This window comes from Mya arenaria, chromosome 11 (assembly GCF_026914265.1).
Source record: "Mya arenaria isolate MELC-2E11 chromosome 11, ASM2691426v1".
Lineage (NCBI taxonomy): Eukaryota > Metazoa > Mollusca > Bivalvia > Myida > Myidae > Mya > Mya arenaria.
In genome coordinates, this window is record NC_069132.1 from 16,486,412 (window position 1) to 16,503,055 (window position 16,644).

The 16,644-nt window shown below is 38.3% G+C and overlaps 1 protein-coding gene across 1 annotated transcript in view; it reads left to right on the top strand.

Annotated features, from left to right (window-relative positions):
• LOC128208365 (papilin-like) overlaps positions 1 to 16,267 on the top strand; it is a 169,880-nt gene extending 153,613 nt beyond the window's left edge. The window contains exons 29-48 of the mRNA XM_052911925.1: positions 116 to 295; positions 569 to 796; positions 1,064 to 1,213; positions 1,389 to 1,610; positions 1,951 to 2,205; positions 2,515 to 2,682; positions 2,938 to 3,123; positions 6,878 to 7,084; positions 7,803 to 7,955; positions 8,216 to 8,524; positions 9,537 to 9,689; positions 9,952 to 10,260; positions 10,484 to 10,627; positions 10,942 to 11,112; positions 11,763 to 11,885; positions 12,101 to 12,218; positions 12,344 to 12,492; positions 12,673 to 12,945; positions 13,772 to 14,047; positions 14,449 to 16,267. Of these exons, the coding sequence (XP_052767885.1) occupies positions 116 to 295; positions 569 to 796; positions 1,064 to 1,213; positions 1,389 to 1,610; positions 1,951 to 2,205; positions 2,515 to 2,682; positions 2,938 to 3,123; positions 6,878 to 7,084; positions 7,803 to 7,955; positions 8,216 to 8,524; positions 9,537 to 9,689; positions 9,952 to 10,260; positions 10,484 to 10,627; positions 10,942 to 11,112; positions 11,763 to 11,885; positions 12,101 to 12,218; positions 12,344 to 12,492; positions 12,673 to 12,945; positions 13,772 to 14,047; positions 14,449 to 14,582 (3,908 nt within the window). The 3' untranslated portion in view covers positions 14,583 to 16,267. The remainder of the gene's footprint in view (positions 1 to 115; positions 296 to 568; positions 797 to 1,063; positions 1,214 to 1,388; positions 1,611 to 1,950; positions 2,206 to 2,514; positions 2,683 to 2,937; positions 3,124 to 6,877; positions 7,085 to 7,802; positions 7,956 to 8,215; positions 8,525 to 9,536; positions 9,690 to 9,951; positions 10,261 to 10,483; positions 10,628 to 10,941; positions 11,113 to 11,762; positions 11,886 to 12,100; positions 12,219 to 12,343; positions 12,493 to 12,672; positions 12,946 to 13,771; positions 14,048 to 14,448) is intronic.
• Positions 16,268 to 16,644: the final 377 nt, after the last annotated feature.

Consider the following 16,644-nt stretch of genomic DNA (forward strand, 5'->3'; position numbering starts at 1 on the left):
TATATGAGTATTTGATGGCAATATTTACCTGGTAGCTGTTGTACTTTAATAGAAAAACTTCCAAAATCATGTGTTCATTTACGTTATACAAGATGATACCATTGATATCTGACAGAGGAAGATGCATGCAGTCTTCCCCTTGCTACACCTTGTGACCGTGTACATTCCTGGGACCAGTTCTACTACTACGATCGATCCACTGGCCAGTGTCGCGAGGTGCCCGATGGCGCATGTAACAACAACAGGAACAACTTCTACACGCGTGAACAGTGCGAGTCCTTCTGTGACCGTGACAGTTAGTTGTTCACCACTCTTAATCTGTATCAATATTTAAAGCATTTGGATTGGAACTATTCTTGAACTAGTCTTACAAGTATTACATTGTATAAATCAGTTAGACAGTCATGTATTTATGTGAGTACCAGTATTGCCATGTGCATTGTAATTCTTTATACATATCTTCTTGAATTGAAGCTGTTCATATTACTAGCATACAAGTTGCTGATGCATTTTATTGGGAGATTTTAAGCAACATTTCATCATCATCATATTTGTACTCACTCTACAGAGGTGTGCCAGCCACTGACTTACAGCACTGACATGCGGTGCCTGGCCTACTTTGAAAACTGGACATACAACCCATCAACTAGGGTCTGTGAAAAGTTTGTGTATGGTGGGTGCGGGGGAAGCTCTAACAACTTTGATACTGAGGAGGCCTGTAACAGGAAGTGCCGACAGGAGGTTGTCACGACAACGACAGCCAGACCTGACCCTTCACACAGATTCACCAATGGCGGTTGGTATATGTTAGGAACTTCTCTAGAAAATAGGAGTTGAAAATGCACAACTCTAACAAAACATGTTTTCACCTTTTCAACTAAAAATATTTGACAATTGTTTTACGGATGAAGTGTTACAGGACTAGCTTATTGGAGCACCAAGTTTTGAAATAAATTGAAAAAGAACACCTATTACTCGTATGACAGGTCTTTCCAATTTAGGTTATTTGGCATAAACATGTGAAATTTCATGTCATTTATAAAACTGACTCTTAATGTTCCAGAGATCTGTGCTATGCCTGAGGAGGCTGGGAACTGTCTGGCGTACATTCGTAACTGGCGTTACGACAGCCTTACGGGCCAGTGTGTTCAGTTTACATACGGGGGATGTGGCGGCAATGAGAACAACTTCAAGTCTCGGGAGGAGTGTGAACGCTTCTGATCAAGACGGGGTGAGTTTGTACTGCTGTCACAAATTCAGATGAAGTATTTGTAAAACCATTAATTTTGTTGCACATGCTTTTTACACAACATATCTTTATTATTGCAAGCAGAGGGCATACAATGATATTCGTTAAAAAAGGGCTTAATTTCATGTTTCATTCACAGTTGTGTGTGAACGTTTTGACGAGCCGGAGATCTCCTGTTTGGCATACATGCCCAGGTGGCGCTATGACCCAGACATTCGCTCATGCGAGAACTTTGTATATGGTGGGTGTGGAGGAAACGCCAACAATTTCGAGGCAATTGAGGCTTGCGAGAGGAAATGTATACCTCGTGAGGAGGAGGAGAAGGAGGAGACAGACAACAACAGGGTCTTCTCCTGGAGAGGTACGGGGGTGGTTTTGTGAAAAATTCTATTAAAAATGTTGGTAAAAGAATAAATGTACGAAATTGTCATGAAAGCTGTAATTGTTGATCAGTACTAAATATAATGTTACTGAAGGAATGAAGTTTATTTAAGATGATTCATATGGTTAACTAGGCAATTCCAATAAACAGTTACTGCCATACTATGAAAGGTTCAATATACATTATCAGTTCTGACAAATTTTGCCACTGTTTGAAATTCAAAAGTACTTTTCGGTCAAACAAATATTCTTCCATTAACCATAAAACAGTTTTCATGCATGTGTCTATCATATATTTATTTCAAATCTAAATGTTTCAGATATCTGTAACCTGAGCCCATCTGCAGGACCATGTGACAACTACCAGCGTCGCTGGCACTATGACTCCATCACTAGGGAGTGTAAGGAGTTCTCATACGGAGGTTGCCTTGGTAACCATAACAATTTTGAGAGCCGGGATCAGTGTATGACATACTGTGACTCATCACGCTGGAGTCGACCCCGACCTACCACAGAGGCCCCGGAGATTGTCACCGAGGGCAGCGGAGAGGTGGAGGAGACCCTCACTGGAATAGGTATAAGCAGCACAGGGGCGAGTTTTGTATTTTATACATAGCAGAAAGTGTTACAGCTGCAATAATTTATTTTCAATTGTCAGCAATTTCTCAACATTTATGCTAAGCTTACAGCCTTGAACCATACAACCATACTTGTTACATTACCTGATGTTGAAGAACATTCATTTTTAGTTCAATTAACATTTTATTCAAACTTCAGTTGTGTGATGAAAATGCTCTTTTGATAAATTGTCACACAATGAAGTAGCATTTGTTTTACAGTTTCCAAATTGTACCTTTCTAATTATGTACACGTTGATCGTGCAGATGTGTGTAGACTGGATCTTGACAGTGGGTCATGCAGGTTCATGACCCGTCAGTGGCACTACGATCGCTCTACTGGGCAGTGCAATGAGTTTGTCTATGGGGGCTGTGATGGCAACGAGAACAGATTTCCCTCTCGGGATGCATGCGAACAGCAGTGTAACCCCAGGGGTGAGTGATTGTATATCTCATGATGATTATTGATGGTTACTTGTGTCTATATAGTGTGGTTTCATCTTAGGGCAGTTTGTATCTAGTGGATTTATTGTGTATAGATAATTATACCTTAAGTTTTGATAGTATTTTTGAATTTCTTATCAAAGAGGTTAACCAATGTTTGGATTGCATTATATAGGTGGCTTTATCTTTTGGTATGTTCATAAACATGGAGAGTTTTTACTTACCATGAAACTGTTTCTATTACAGATGTGTGTATGTTGCCCGCACTAACGGGCTCATGTCGGGCTAGCATCCCACGCTACTTCTTTGATTACGCCGCCCAAGACTGTAAACTCTTCACATATGGAGGATGTGTAGGGAATGCCAACAACTTCGGAACCAAGGATGATTGTATGAAGCGTTGTGACTCCCTGCTCCGAGACCGCCCCGCAGGTACACTTGGTGCAGATTTAACAATCTCTTGTTTCATTATACCCCTATCTAACAATTTTTGGGTGTATATAGGAGTGAGCTTGTCAGTTTGTCTGTTGGTTGGTCAATCTTGTGCAGACAATAACTCATGAAAGGGTTGCCAGATTTAAATAATATTTGGTATATTTAAACCCATAAAATATAGGTCAATTTCAATATTGGTTACAAACCACTAATTATTGACATAGTTATGGTCCCTTTTCGACTAAGATAACAAGAAAATAAAGTGTAAGGTCAAGAACTCATTAAAGGGTTGACCAATTTAGAAGAAAAAATGTGTTTAACACCATAAAATATCAGCTTTGGTTATAAACCACTGATTTTTTATAGAGTTATGGCCTCATTTCAATTTAGAATATTCAAAAATAGGTGTCAAAACTAAAAAAAAATAAAGGGTTGAGGAGTTGAATAATATTTGAAACACATAACACCATAAAATACTGGTCAAGTTCAACTTTGGTTACAAACCACGATTTTTTTTATGGAATTATGTCTCCTTTTAGAACTTGCAAGAAAAACAATGATGTCCAAACAATAACTCATTTAAGGGTTGACAGATTTCAATTTGTTTTAATACACATAATTTACACCAAACAATACAGGTCAAGTTCAACTTTGGTTACAATCAAATTATTTATTTGTTTGTCACAGAGTAATTCCCCTTTCCAATGAAATAGTTTACCATTTATGTGTCCTGGCTGCATTTGGGGATATTCATCACTCCTGTGACAGCTCTAATTTAAAAAGGTGTGGTTTTATTTGATTTTCTAAGGCAAGCTCGATCTTGGATGTTGTGGTGTTATCAAATAATTACTAATATTTCCAGTGATTGAAAATGTCCAGATTTGACCCATTAATACTGAATTTAAATCTCAGTTTGTTTAATGTCGATATTTTATGTATTTTTAACCATGTGACACTGGGATGTAAATCTGATGATCACATAAAGGACAATTATATTGTTGCTCTTCATAAGCTTAGATTAGTTTTCTTTACTTCTGTAGTATTTTCTATGAACACCTTTGATTTTGCTGTGATTTTACAGAAATGTCTGTATACTACTTGTATGATCTATCGTATGCATGCCTTTTATTTGGATATAAACATAATTATTGCTTGTATTAGTGTCTCATAATTACATGCTAGTGAATTAATATGCATAAGACATAAAATATACCTAGTTTTTATCCTCACAAGTTATACTCATTTTACTAATGTTCTTGTACGGTAATTAACTGTTTTCAACAACTGAACTCTTTACGTTTTGGTTGTTAAGCAAAACAAGCAGGAAAAGAATCAGCAATGTGAAAGTTACTGTAGAGGTTAAAAATGGCAATGTTGTTCCACATACAGTTAATGAAAAGGCGGGGACATGCCCCAGGCTAACCTTCCACCTGAGTAAAAGTTCACGATGCATAAAGCAGTGTGGGAGTGACTGGCAGTGTGCAGAGACTAAGAAATGCTGTCTACTGGGCTGTAGTCATGTTTGCATTGAGCCTGAGAAGCATGTGACAGCACGTAAGACACAACGTGTGCTGTAACTGGGGCTTCACTGTGTACTCGATAGACGCTAGCTCCTATACAGAGGCTTTCCTCTATCCTGGCATGCCAGAATTGTCACCGACTGTCACATCACGTGTTGTTTCTTGTATTCCATATTTGTATACATTTTCCACTTCAACGGCAAATCCTTGCCCCCCCCCCCCCCCCCCCAACTTCCCCAACTAATTACCCAGCACCATTTAAATTACACTTACTGACATTGTCACTATTATTACATTTTTGAAGGGTATTCATTTTATGAAAATAACATATATTAAAGTCTTTTATTTCAGCAGTGTCTATTTTTCAGATTAAAAAGTGAAATTTATTTTTAATAATCATAACATTTTGTCTTTAAAGATTTCTGTTTCATTTTAACCTTCAAACAATCATCTCTAGATTTTTTTCCAGTGTTTATGGCTGGAGCTCTATGACTAGTACAACTGACTCATTCAATTTGGATTTCATGCATGAACTAGGAAAAGGCTCCAACAGAGTTTGCAATGTTGATGTTGAGACCCAATAAACAGGACCTATACGAATAATCAATTACTTTCTTCTCACAGGAATAATTCATAGCAAAGACAGGGAGGTTCATGTCCTTTTCCAGATGTTAAGTGCAGACAGGGAGGGTCATGTCCTTTTCCAGATGTCTAGTGCAGACAGGGATGGTCATGTCCTTTTCCTGATGTCTAGTGCAGACTGGTAGGGTCATGTCCTTTTCCAAATGTCTAGTGCAGACTGGTAGGGTCATGTCCTTTTCCAGATGTCTAGTACATTTTGGGTGTCTAGTGCAGACAGGGAGGTCCATGTCCTTTTCCAGATGTCTAGTGCAGAAAGGGGGGGCATGTCCTTTTCCAGATGTCTTGTACAGACAGGGAGGGTCATGTCCTTTTCCAGATGTCTAGTGCAGTCAGGGAAGGCCATGTCATTTTCCAGATGTATAGTGCAGACAGGGAGGGCCATGTCCTTTACCAGATGTCTAGTGCAGACAGGGAGGTCCATGTCCTTTTCCAAATGTCTAGTGCAGACAGGGACGACCATGTCCTTTTCCAGATGTCTAGTGCAGACTGGGAGGACCATGTCCTTTTCCAGATGTCTAGTGCAGACAGGGAGGACCATGTCCTTTTCCAGATGTCTAGTGCAGACTGGGAGGACCATGTCCTTTTCCAGATGTCTAGTGCAGACAGGGAGGACCATGTCCTTTTCCAGATGTCTAGTGCAGACAGGGAGGACCATGTCCTTTTCCAGATGTCTAGTGCAGACAGGGAGGTCCATGTCCTTTTCCAGATGTCTAGTGCAGACAGGGACGACCATGTCCTTTTCCAGATGTCTAGTGCAGACTGGGAGGACCATGTCCTTTTCCAGATGTCTAGTACAGACTGGGAGGACCATGTCCTTTTCCAGATGTCTAGTGCAGACTGGGAGGACCATGTCCTTTTCCAGATGTCTAGTGCAGACTGGGAGGACCATGTCCTTTTCCAGATGTCTAGTGCAGACTGGGAGGACCATGTCCTTTTCCAGATGTCTAGTGCAGACTGGGAGGACCATGTCCTTTTCCAGATGTCTAGTGCAGTCTGGGAGTGTCATGTCCTTTTCCAGATGTCTAGTGCTGACTGGGAGGTCCATGTCCTTTGCTGGGTGTCTAGTGCTGACAGGGAGGTCCATGTCCCTTTCCTGGGTGTCTAGTGCTGACAGGGAGGTCCATGTCCCTTTCCTGGGTATCTAGTGCTGACAGGGAGGTCCATGTCCCTTTCCTGGGTGTCTAGTGCTGACAGGGAGGTCCATGTCCCTTTCCTGGGTGTCTAGTGCTGACAGGGAGGTCCATGTCCCTTTCCTGGGTATCTAGTGCAGACAGGGAGGGCCATGTCATTTTCTGGTAGATTCCTTCATGGTTAGCTTGTTGACTGGTAAATCATCCAGGCTACGATAAAAAAACACCTGAAAATGTGGAATGTGTGATTGCTAATCCTTCCTGATATATATTTGTCTTTAACCTGTGCATGTTGCATGTTCAAGAATCACCTGGCTAGTATCTGTTGCTGTTGCCATGACGATGATATTCAGTTCACTCCTCTTCCTATATTCCATCTATGTGTAGCTAAAGATGTGTTGTACAAGTCTGTTGACAAGCTTAAACATAACCATGTTCCTGTGTTTTGTCCTGATCCAGAGGAGTGTGACTGTGAGTGGTATGAGAGTTGTGCAGACAAAGGCAAATGTGTCTGTCCCGAGATCTGCACCCTGGAACTTGTCCCTGTGTGCGGGCGAAACCGCACCTCAGACGAGCACAAGACCTACGGCAATATTTGCGGGTTGAAGTCAGAAGCCTGCCGCTCTGACGGAGAAATTGAATATAAGAGTGACGGAGATTGTGAAGGTACCCTCGATGTTGTCTTCTTGTCGGTAGTCACTTTCTAATGTAACTTGCTAGGGTTGGCACTCAAGTAGTCTGTAGATTGTATCAGATCTTGTGTCTTATGTGTAATTTTGCAGTGTGTTTGTTAATGCGTATGAATCCATTGTATTTGTGTCTTCAATATCTGGAGAATACATGTTTTGGGGTTCCCGGTTCTTTCCCCTTCATATTTATCTAAAATTCCATTTTTACCTTTCAGAATTATTTGCTTCCAATTTTACATCAAGTTTACCCTGTGGATGTTCTGTATTTTAGTCACTATAGTTATTGCTTCTTTATTTAACATTACACTTATGACCCATTTTCACATTAAATTCACCATTGTCACCTGCCATAGAGTGTAACCAGTCCAAAATGTAAAAAAGCACTTTTTGCATTTAAATATATCTGCTTTACAATATATTGCTCATATTATTTTGATTGTATATAAAAGTTGTAATCAACATTTTTGTACAAAGAGACTAGTGTCACAAAACGGTAAAACTGAGAAGATAATTTCTAGCAAAAGTAATTTATTATTGCCAAATATTGTCAGGTATGCAGTTGGACCTTGCAAAGGTTCTTGTTTTATGGTACCTGATGTACATTGAGGGGATATTTGGATGCAGCAGCCAACTGTATAAAACCAGTTATCTTTTTTACTTTACAATTGTAACATAATTCTGCTATCACCCTGCAGATCCGCGTGTAAAGTCTGGCTTCTGCCCGGCCCGCACAGACTGGGGCGGTCTTCTAGGGGCGTGCGCTCCATCATGCCAGACCGACAAAGACTGTCAGACCGACCAGAAGTGCTGTCACCAAGGTTGTGGATACAAATGTGTCAACCCTGTTGGTATGGAATTTCTCTATAACAAAAAAAACTACTATTGAATAAGATCAGTGTTTAAATTCAATGAACTATATTGAAGGATGAGAAATTGATTTGGATTTATATGCAGGAAATGCGGTTTTTCAATTTAAAAACAATAGGTAAGTGTTCTGCCTAAAATGTAAGGAATGTAAGGAATGTGAGTTTATAATCCATGAATAATTTCAATACAGAACTGTAAGACAAATTACATGTATATGTATAAGATGAGTGCATGATTGCAGATGAGGAGCCATATCAGATGCGGGCACCTGTGCGTGTGTCGGTCCGTCCTGAGGATTCCAAGTCTGTCTACCTGACCTGGACCGACTCAAACTTGGGCTCTGAGCAGCCCACCCAGGACCGTCGGTACTACACCGTCCGCTTCTACAGTTACGAGCTTGGCCAGTACAACTACCAGAACGTGACAGACATGCGCACGCGTATTGAGGGTCTGAGACCAGGCACTACATACCAGTTTAGTGTACGGGTGAACAACCCGCCATACCTGAGTGAATGGAGCGAGGATGTGGAAGCCATTACTGGTGTTGATGGTATACAGAAACTATTCACTTTTTGCTTTTAAATATATCTGCTTTACAATATATTGCTCATATTTTTTTGATTGTATATTAAAGTTGTAATCAACATTTTTGTACAAAGAGACTAGTGTCACAAAACGGTAAAACTGAGAAGATCATTTCTAGCCAAAGTAATTCATTATTGCCAAATATTGTCAGGTATGCAGTTGGACCTTGCAAAGGTTCTTGTTTTATGGTACCTGATGTACAATGAGGGGATATTTGGATGCAGCAGCCAACTGTAGAAAACCAGTTATCTTTTTTGGTTTAATCAAAGTTATCTGAAATGTTCATTGATTGGTCAATATTTACGTTATTTCTAACCAATCAAATCATTTGAAAGTGTAAATTAGCCGAAAAAACAACCTGTGGACAACTTATCCTATTTTTATACAATTGGCTGACTAAGTTTGGTATCGAAGGATTTATGGGTAGTGAAAGAACACATTTTAGGGAAAAAATGTTTCAACACCAATATTTTTTGCATGAAAAATTACAAAATATGTCGGAAAAGCTTAAAAAACCTAATAACTTTACCCATATCAGTCTATTAAATTAGTAATGCCCTTTCAAATAATACCAGGGGCCGTATTCAATAAGCATCTTTAATAGTGAATATTTTAAATTTATTGAGAATTTCGTCATTTTTGACAACAATTATTTTAAATATCCGCTTCTTTTCATCAGGTTTATTCATATGCATATGTTGTTTATACTTTAGTCTTTCTTATTTTTGGTGTACACACATTGTTCGTTTTCTTAAAATTCAAAACAAGAAAAAAAGCAATTTTTCACTATATTGGAAATTGTTACTAAGATCCTTATTGAATATGGACCCACAATTATTTGGGGTCACCTTACATTAAAATGTATCATTGTGGCCAATGGCACAATAAAATGACAATCTACATTGTACATGTGGAATGTGTCCCTGTCAATAACATTTATTTTACAATTGTAACATAATTCTGCTATCACCCTGCAGGTCCGGGTGTAAAGTCTGGCTTCTGCCCGGCCCGCACAGACTGGGGCGGTCTTCTAGGGGCATGCGCTCCATCATGCCAGGCCGACAAAGACTGTCCGACAGACCAGAAGTGCTGTCACCATGGTTGTGGATACAAATGTGTCAACCCTGTTGGTACGGAATTTCTCTATAACAAAAAAAAAACTACTATTGAATAAGATCAGTGTTTAAATTCAATGAACTATATTGAAGGATGAGAAATTGATTTGGTTTTATATGCAGGAAATGCAGTTTTTCAATTTAAAAACAATAGGTAAGTGTTCTGCCTAAAATGTAAGGAATGTAAGGAATGTGAGTTTATCAACCATGAATAATTTCAATACAGAACTGTAAGACAAATTACATGTATATGTATAAGATGAGTGCATGATTGCAGATGAGGAGCCATATCAGATGCGGGCACCTGTGCGTGTGTCGGTCCGTCCTGAGGATTCCAAGTCTGTCTACCTGACCTGGACCGACTCAAACTTGGGCTCTGAGCAGCTGATCCGGGACCGTCGGTACTACACCGTCCGCTTCTACAGTTACGAGCTTGGCCAGTACAACTACCAGAACGTGACGGACATGCGCACACGTATTGAGGGTCTGAGACCAGGCACTACATACCAGTTTAGTGTACGGGTAAACAACCCGCCATACCTGAGTGAATGGAGCGAGGATGTGGAAGCCATTACTGGTGTTGATGGTATACAGAAACTATTCACTTCTATCATTAACTATGATCATTAGTTAACTACAAGTTTCTTTTCTACATAGCCAAGACAAGATATACCGGTACATCCTCACATTAGTAAGCAAATTATATTTTCATAATTCTGCATCTCTTTCAAATTAGATGTTAAGGGGTTATTTAATAATGCTATTTCCATTAAGCTCTCCTTGTGTGACATGTTTCTTCCTGCCAACAGTGATATCGAAGCCTGGTTCCTGCCCGGCCCTGGATGAGGATAATTTCGGAATCTGTGTGGAGGAATGTCAGTCAGACTCTGACTGTGGGGGACCCCGCAAGTGCTGTGATAACGGATGTGGACACACCTGCTCACATCCTCAAGGTACGTATACTTTCTCATTTTGGGGGTAAATATTTATTATAAATTAGAATGTGTTTATTGTTGAAATTCAATTTGGGAAGGGCTTATGCTTTAAGTTATAATGTTATGTTAAATATTTAAAACAATATTATGTTCTATAATTTAAAGAAGAAATGATAAAGTTGATATTTCTAAGCTGACTGTTCTTAGTTAAATTGTTTTTCTAACAATTACTGGTTGGGGAGGGCCTAGTACTACATGAGTGCATTTTTATTTTCTTGGCAAGATTACTGTAAACGTTACTATCAACACTTACTACTGCTTATCCCTGCCAGGTTATGATGTATGCAGCCTAATGAAGGATCCGGGTACCTGCGGTAACTGGACGGTACGCTGGTTCTTTGACCTTGAGGATGGGGCGTGTGATCGATTCTGGTATGGGCAGTGTGGAGGCAACGAGAACAACTTCCTCACACAGGGGGAGTGCGAGGCCAAATGTGGCTCCGGTATGGAACTGGGCTGAGATTTCATACATAGCTTGGATTAAAAGAAATTGAAAAAACACATTTATGCGTATATAATGTTATAAGTATCTTCGATGTATTTCCAGTTATAGTGGGGAAAAAAAATGACACTAAGGGACTTGCTGAAGTGAGTTAACGAAGCTTGCTGAGAGTATTTTCCAATCCTTACCAGAATACATCATTTATACTTTTCTTGCATACCTTTATCTTTCAAATTTTAGAGCCAAATGTTTGAACATTTCACCAACACATGTGCGTGTCATTATTGGTTGTCATGACACGCCATAATTTGAGATCAACAATATGAAATAGTTCTAAAGAACATCAGAGTTTGATTAAGTTGTAATGTCAATTTATTTAAATTATTATTTATTTTACTTTGATTTTTTTAAATGTCATAAATTAAGATACATAAAATCATAAATTCAAGTATTTCCAAATGACAAGTTGTTGCATCGTCCTCAAAGGAGAACTTCACCACATAATGTTTGGGACTATAACTAGCATATCTATAGTACCAATTGACTGTAAATTGTTAAATTACCACAGGTAGTTGTTAATTCTTAAAAAAATTTTTTATCAATTACTAAAATATAAATTAACAAATCATAAAAACTTTTTTGATATTTCAGGTGAGGTTACGACTGCCCGTCCACGCCCAACAGTCAACCCACGGGATTGCCGCTATTCTGCCTATGGATGCTGTGATGATAACTACACAGCCAAACAAAATGCACAGGGGACTAACTGCAGAGGTAAATGAAACTTGCTATGAATATGAACATAAAACTATTGATGATTTAGTGTTTCATAAAATGTTAACGACCAATTACACATTTACATGTTTATATTTTTTTATGTACAGTACACAGATGTAAAAAAATCATGTGAAATTTACACAAACAGATCAGCCATACAAGATATCTTCTAGCACTTATGTGAAGACAATATGAACATACATGTGTTTCAGAATATCGCCCCCCTGTGATCCCTGGTCCATCAGGCGAGACTGTTGTCCCGGTAACCCCCGGAGAAAATGCCATTCTCAGATGTAAATATGATGGGGACATTGCTTGGTATAGAGATGGGTGAGTGTAACAAGTGCTGCAATATTTGAGTAAACAATATATGTCATCTATCAATATGAAGTATGATTTGAAAACTGTAAGAATTTTTACAAAGTGTATGATTATATTTTGTCATTGTTCTATAGGAAGCTGGTAACATCTGATGAGCGTCGATCCTTGAGTGATGGAGAACTGCAGGTGTTTGGCGCTAACATCGAGGATGATGGGATGTATGCTTGTCACGTGACCAGCAGATCAGGCCTACGTATCTACCGATACATGCTCCAGGTCCAGGGTATGTACTTGAAATTTGCATCTTGACTACTGTCTGTGCTACAGCAGTTCTGACCTGCTGCTGGTTTCAAATCCTAGATCTTACCTTGTTTCTTTTGGTTAGCATATTTGAAAAAAATAAATAATATTGACAGTTGTGTGTCCTTCAATCTTAAAATCAACTCAACATTATTCTCTTAAGTTCCTATCGGTATTCTGCCTGGCCCTGACATCATCATGGTAAAGCCTAACAACCTGGCATTCCTGCACTGTGAGGTTTATGGGAACCCGAAACCAACAGTTTCCTGGAAGAAAGCCGGAGAAACCCTCCCCACCAGCTACAGATACGAGACATTCAGCAATGGCACCTTACTCATTCGCAATGCCAGTCCTGAAGACGTGGACAGCTACACCTGCATGGCTGACAATGGAGTCTCAACTCCTGTAGATAGAACTTTTAAACTTAGTTTACGAGGTTTGTTAACATAATTTATTGAACATGTCTGTTGAAATAAGCCTGATTGCACTTTTAATATAAAAAAATGATGCTTTATATTAAAGTTACAATTGTTGTGATTAAAACAAATCATTGACGGTTTCTCAACTCACTCGTAAGGCAATTTTAAGCCAACAATCAGTCAGGGTATTATGATAGCTTTGATATCGAAGTCATTATTGTGTGAATACTTTAATGCATTAGACATAACATGAAGAGATTTATGAAAAAGTCTTGGTTATGGCCTTGGTGTCGTTGACTGCTTTGGTGTCATGGTGCAAAAACTTTCTATTGCCATAACCCTGTAACAATTCAAGATATTCGTATGAAACTTGGTACACATGTTGCCAAAGACATTAAGCACATTTACTTAAATAATAGCCCATAGCTATGGCTTTAATAATTGTCAAGTTTTGGTCATGGATAAAATGAAAACAGTGATGCAAAAACTTGGCAAAAGCTTAAAACCATTATTAACATGTTACTAGTGACAATATGTACATATGTAGCAACCCCCATAACTCTGGCTTACCCATGATAGATTGGAAAAGAAATGATGCGAACACTAGCTTGGACATACTTAAGGAACCATTTAAGGTATTCACATGGAAATGTGTAAACATGTAACCAGTGACAATTTGTACATGTAGCAAGGGGCATAACTCTTGCTTTAATTATAGTAGAGTTATATCTATTATTTGACTAAAAACAGAAGATTACTGGCATTAGCCCTATGACACTCTATCTATCTTAGTAGTTCGTAGTTTATGCATTCTTTTGCATTGTCTTTAATTTTACATTACAGAAATGTTGAGGGCGAGAATTGAGAACCAGAATGGTCGTGTGATAGAGGGTGGGCGTATTCGACTGTCATGTAATGGGACAGGCTACCCACGACCAACCATTTCCTGGGAGAAGTCTGGGCGGGTACTCGTCACTGGTGGCAATGTGTTCCTCAGTAGTGACGGAGAACTCACAATTCGAGATGCGACATCCAGTGACACTGGCTCTTACTCATGTATAGTCGCAAACTCAGAAGAGAAGATTGAAGTTTCTGCTTCTGTACAGGTTGTACCTAAAGGTGAGGCAGAGAATATATGTAGCAGACATTATGAAAGACTTCCAGATTGTACCAGACCCAAAACTCATTTTCCATATTTTTATTCCTTGTTTCCTGGGAAACATTTTACCAGACCAAAATTTTATTTTTTTCATATTTTGTTCCTTGTCTTTTGGCAAACATTCTACCAGACCCCTGAATTTTTTACCATTTTTTTCTGGTGGATCATGAGGGTTTTGGAATCTCTGGTATAATAGCCATTTGCTTGAAAATATGCTATTGTTTCTATCTATACCTCACAGTTCTTACAGTGCCATGTGATATGTTCATTGCAGCGTGTCAATTTTATGTGAAAAAAACTTTATTCTCAAATGTATTACATGTTTCTTTACATATATTGTAATGTATTGCGACTGTTTTAGGCATGCCAGATGACAAGTGTGAGGACAAGACGTCGCTGATGAAATGTCGTCTGATCGTGTCTGCAAGACTGTGTGGCTACACGATGTACTCAAAGATCTGCTGTGCTAGCTGCATGCGCTACTATGAGGGTTAAAGCACCACCACATACCCAAACTAGTTAAACCAAAAAACTTAACTTCCTTTAATCGTTGTATTGATAATTATAATGTCATTATTATCTTTTATAGTTGTAAATGCTTTCACAGACTGTACGTTTACAAACATGTGGTGTGATAGGTCAGATGGAAATCTTCAGGGATTCATAGAATAGCTGCTGTTCTGTTGTTCTATGGTTGATCTGAACCTCACGGGATACGGCCAGGCTTTGAATGCTGAATACTCAGTAAAGCATGGTTTAAACTGTATTGTAGCAGGATTATATGCTTTTGTATGCATAATGTACATGGTTGGAAGTTCATCTCAGTTAATGATTAAGTGTACATATTGTAAATTGTAACTACTGGATTACACAATAACACAATATGTGCCAAGTCAATGTGTTTGCTTACTCCAGATATTGTCACGTTTCCCATACAGCAGCATTTCACTAAATGTTGTATCGAATGAAAACTAGTGTAAAAATCAGATTGGTGAAAAGCAACCATAGGACAGCATTGTGTTGTTGTAGTAAACAGTGATATAATTGGTCAGTACTTGTCATCACATTGGTATATTATTTGTGTACTCACATGTAGCTTGATATATTCGCTGATTAAGTTATTTTTTACGTTTACACAGGTCTAATAAGAAGAAAACTTACCACTTGAAATAGTAATAACGAAAAACAGTTTTCTTTAAGGTGCTAGGTGCTTGGAAAAATATGATCTCTTTATTTTTAATCCTGATTGATACACTGCAGACCTTTTTTACTTCTGATACAAAGTATTTTAGCTCTTGTCACTTTAGATATATGATTGAACTCCAGAACCACATATTAAACAAACAAACAGTCAGTTTTGTCGTCTTATTAATTGTCTATGCATTTATCATGTTATACTTGTATGTATATATTTTGTATTATAATTTAGATATGATTTTGTACAAACTTTACACAAACATTGCAGATAGTCAAATACTTTAAACTATGCTTTTGATTATAAATATTCAGGATTTGCTTCTGTCTTTAATTAGATGTTGTAACACCAATCTTGTTTGAAGTTAGTGCTTGTTGTTACTGGTTGGTTTTAAGCAATGTTAAGTATCAAAAACAATTATACACTGTGCAAGTGTTGAAGGACCCAGTACTGCTTGAAAACTTCTGTTCTTTTGTCTTAACATTCCATCTAAAAAACTGTGTGTGTTCTTACAATTACTTATAGCATATATCTTATTTCCAGTTAATTCCTGTAGTCAAGTACTACTGGACATATAGGACAAATTTTCAATTATTTTAACTCCTCTTAAGTTTGTGTTACCTCTATTGCATAATACACGTTTTAGTTTGTATTTTTTTTCTTCAGGAAAGATTAAAAACCCATTTAAAGCTTTGCTAAAATTGTCATTGCCTCAGTGTTGATCCTTATTTGTGAACTAGAAATCCATGATTTTGCTTGGCTTCCATTAAAAAGAACTGCAAACTATTTGTACCTGTTCATACAGGCTTTTTTGTCTTGAGGAATATGAGTTTTTTGGAAAAATGTTTGAGTTGCTAGAAAAAGTTAAATGAATTGTCCCAAAAGAACAATGAACCATTTGCTGTCATGTTGGCAGTATCTTGGTGTAACACTGTAATCTCTCTCTTGTATTGTCTGCTACATGTGTAATAAAGGTCCTTCCTAACTGCGGCTTGTGTTTTCAATCATAAACAATAATGTACTAATATTTAAATAAAAAGAAACTAGTGAATGTATGATTTAATGACTTCCAACTGAAACACTATCCATTCAATCCAAGTTGATCGCTTAACACATTGTTTAAAGTGTAACATTCCCTTGTGGATGATATTCAACTTGGTATTAGCAGAAACCTGTACAGTGTCTTGTTTCCGTGTACTATATCTCCATGTCACAAACTGTGGAATCTTAAATGAAAAATGATGACCTAGTGAAGTTTAACAATGGTGCTGCCCTGGATTTCCACTGGGAATAATGAGTAAGCCCCCTTCGTTAAAAGCGGCATCTTGGTTTGCAAATCATATCAGGCCATTCCCAATTAAC